At 47.5% G+C, this 1808-nt stretch overlaps 1 protein-coding gene across 7 annotated transcripts in view; it reads left to right on the forward strand.

The window, feature by feature from the left end:
* CROCC2 (ciliary rootlet coiled-coil, rootletin family member 2) overlaps nucleotides 1-1311 on the forward strand; it is a 46087-nt gene extending 44776 nt beyond the window's left edge. For all 7 annotated transcript variants that reach the window (XM_012810425.2, XM_012810420.2, XM_012810421.2 and 4 more), the window contains one exon: nucleotides 915-1311. In XM_012810425.2, coding sequence (XP_012665879.1) covers nucleotides 915-1063 — 149 coding nt within the window. In that variant the 3' untranslated portion in view covers nucleotides 1064-1311. The remainder of the gene's footprint in view (nucleotides 1-914) is intronic.
* Nucleotides 1312-1808: the final 497 nt, after the last annotated feature.

The following is a 1808-nucleotide window of genomic DNA, read 5'->3' on the forward strand; positions in this document are numbered from 1 at the left end:
ATTTTTCTTGTCAGTTCTCTTTCCAGAGTAGAAGTCAGAAGGTCTATTTGTCTTTGAAATTCAAAAACGTGGCCAAAACATTGCTCTGATATTGATTCCCTTTCACAGTTTTTGCTGCTGTAAGCCTCATGTCCACTACAGCCCCGCGGCCTCCCTCCATCCTCATCTGTCTGAGTCAGGGTTTCTGGGTGCTGAGGGTTCCACTTTGGGTCTCCACACACATGTATGTACAGAGGGCTCCTCTGGGTGGTGTTCAGATCTGCTCTATCCATATTAATGCATAGGCTTGATCTAGAATTTACTCAATTATTTGGCAAAGTATGCTGAAATCTATCAATATCATTTCAATTTTTAATATAATTCTGGAAATTACCCTTTCTCTTGTTTTTAGGCCAAGTTGACCCTATCTGCCCTTAGGCCCCTCAAAGCACCTAGTCTCTACCTCTGGCAAATTTTCCTAATTTTTTGTCATCTATTGGTCATTGTGGTGGGTGCCTGGAGGAAGGAGCCAAACTCACCTAAATCACCACCTGACCGAAAGCCCCCTGCTTGTCACAAACAGCAATTCCAGGCCATGGCTCAGGGCCACAGTGCTTCCAGCCAGCCAGGGGCTAGGCACGTGGCCTCTTCCCATGGCCTGGTACCCCCTCAGCGCACCAGGCCAGGTTGCAGGGACCCCGCAGGGCAGGCCTGGCCTCTCCAGGCTCTGCCCAGCCTCCAGCTCATTCTGGAGCAAGCCCTGCCTCTGACACAGCTCCTTTCACTTACACAGATTGGTTTTCCCCCATTCCACATAAGCCAATGTGTTTGCTAAGAGAAAGTTAATTAAAAACATATTTTTCTAATTAAATGGTAGGCTGTGCTGTGCAAACAGTGAGATTCTTGTTTGAGAGCAAATCCCTCCCCGTTTCCAGGGCTACCCTGGGAACTCAGTAGAACAACAGTACAGACCCAAGCCCAGCTAAGGACACGCGCCCAGCAGCACAGCAGGGGGCCTCCAGGCAGGCGGGAGACCGGCGCCCGCCCAGCATCACCCACAGACACCTCCTCACACCGTGTATAGGGGCGCCGATGTTATCCCCCCACTGGCGCCTGATCCCAGGCTTGGTGGCTCAAAGCGGCTCTCAGCAGCCTTAGACTCTTACCCACGCTTCCTCCCTTCCCTGTGCCCAGGCATGCCATATCCGACCCACCAGCTCCTAGTACCAGGACCCAGGTTCTGGAGGCAAACTCCATGGCCTATGTCACGGGCTGGTGGGGAGCCTAGGGGTTGGGGATGCCTACGCTGTAGAGCTGATTATGCATGTTTTGTCAAAAATGTTTGCATCTGTAGTTCCTTTATACAATGCTGCCATATGTTGCAGACTTCCTTGTGTTAAGAGCATTTTATGTTATAAAATACATTGGTGGGCTTTCTACCTTTTTCTTTTACCTGAAATAGTCAAAATAACATAGTAAGTTTTCCTAAAAGGTTAATTGACCTCCCCTGTAAACACTGCGGCTCCTGATGTCGGAGACGACACCCTTTAGTTCCCGCCCCCATATCTTTTCTGTGCGGTACTGTTATACTTTTCCATCTCTTCCTGGGTCAGTTTTTGTCACTTGGAACTAAATGATTCATCTTATATAAGTATATCTTAAATGCAGTGCCAAGGATTTGCAGTTTACTTACTTAGCATCCTCTTATTTATGTATACTCAGGTTTTCTTGGTAGTTATATCTGCTTCGGACGTGTAGTTGATATTTTATTTACATATGTACTTCTATCTGTTTCTGTCCTCGGTGTTGGAGATTTTTGTTTTTCTTAA

Source organism: Otolemur garnettii, unplaced genomic scaffold, assembly GCF_000181295.1.
Source record: "Otolemur garnettii isolate 467f Iridium unplaced genomic scaffold, OtoGar3 scaffold00133, whole genome shotgun sequence".
In the NCBI taxonomy this organism is placed as follows: Eukaryota; Metazoa; Chordata; class Mammalia; order Primates; family Galagidae; genus Otolemur; species Otolemur garnettii.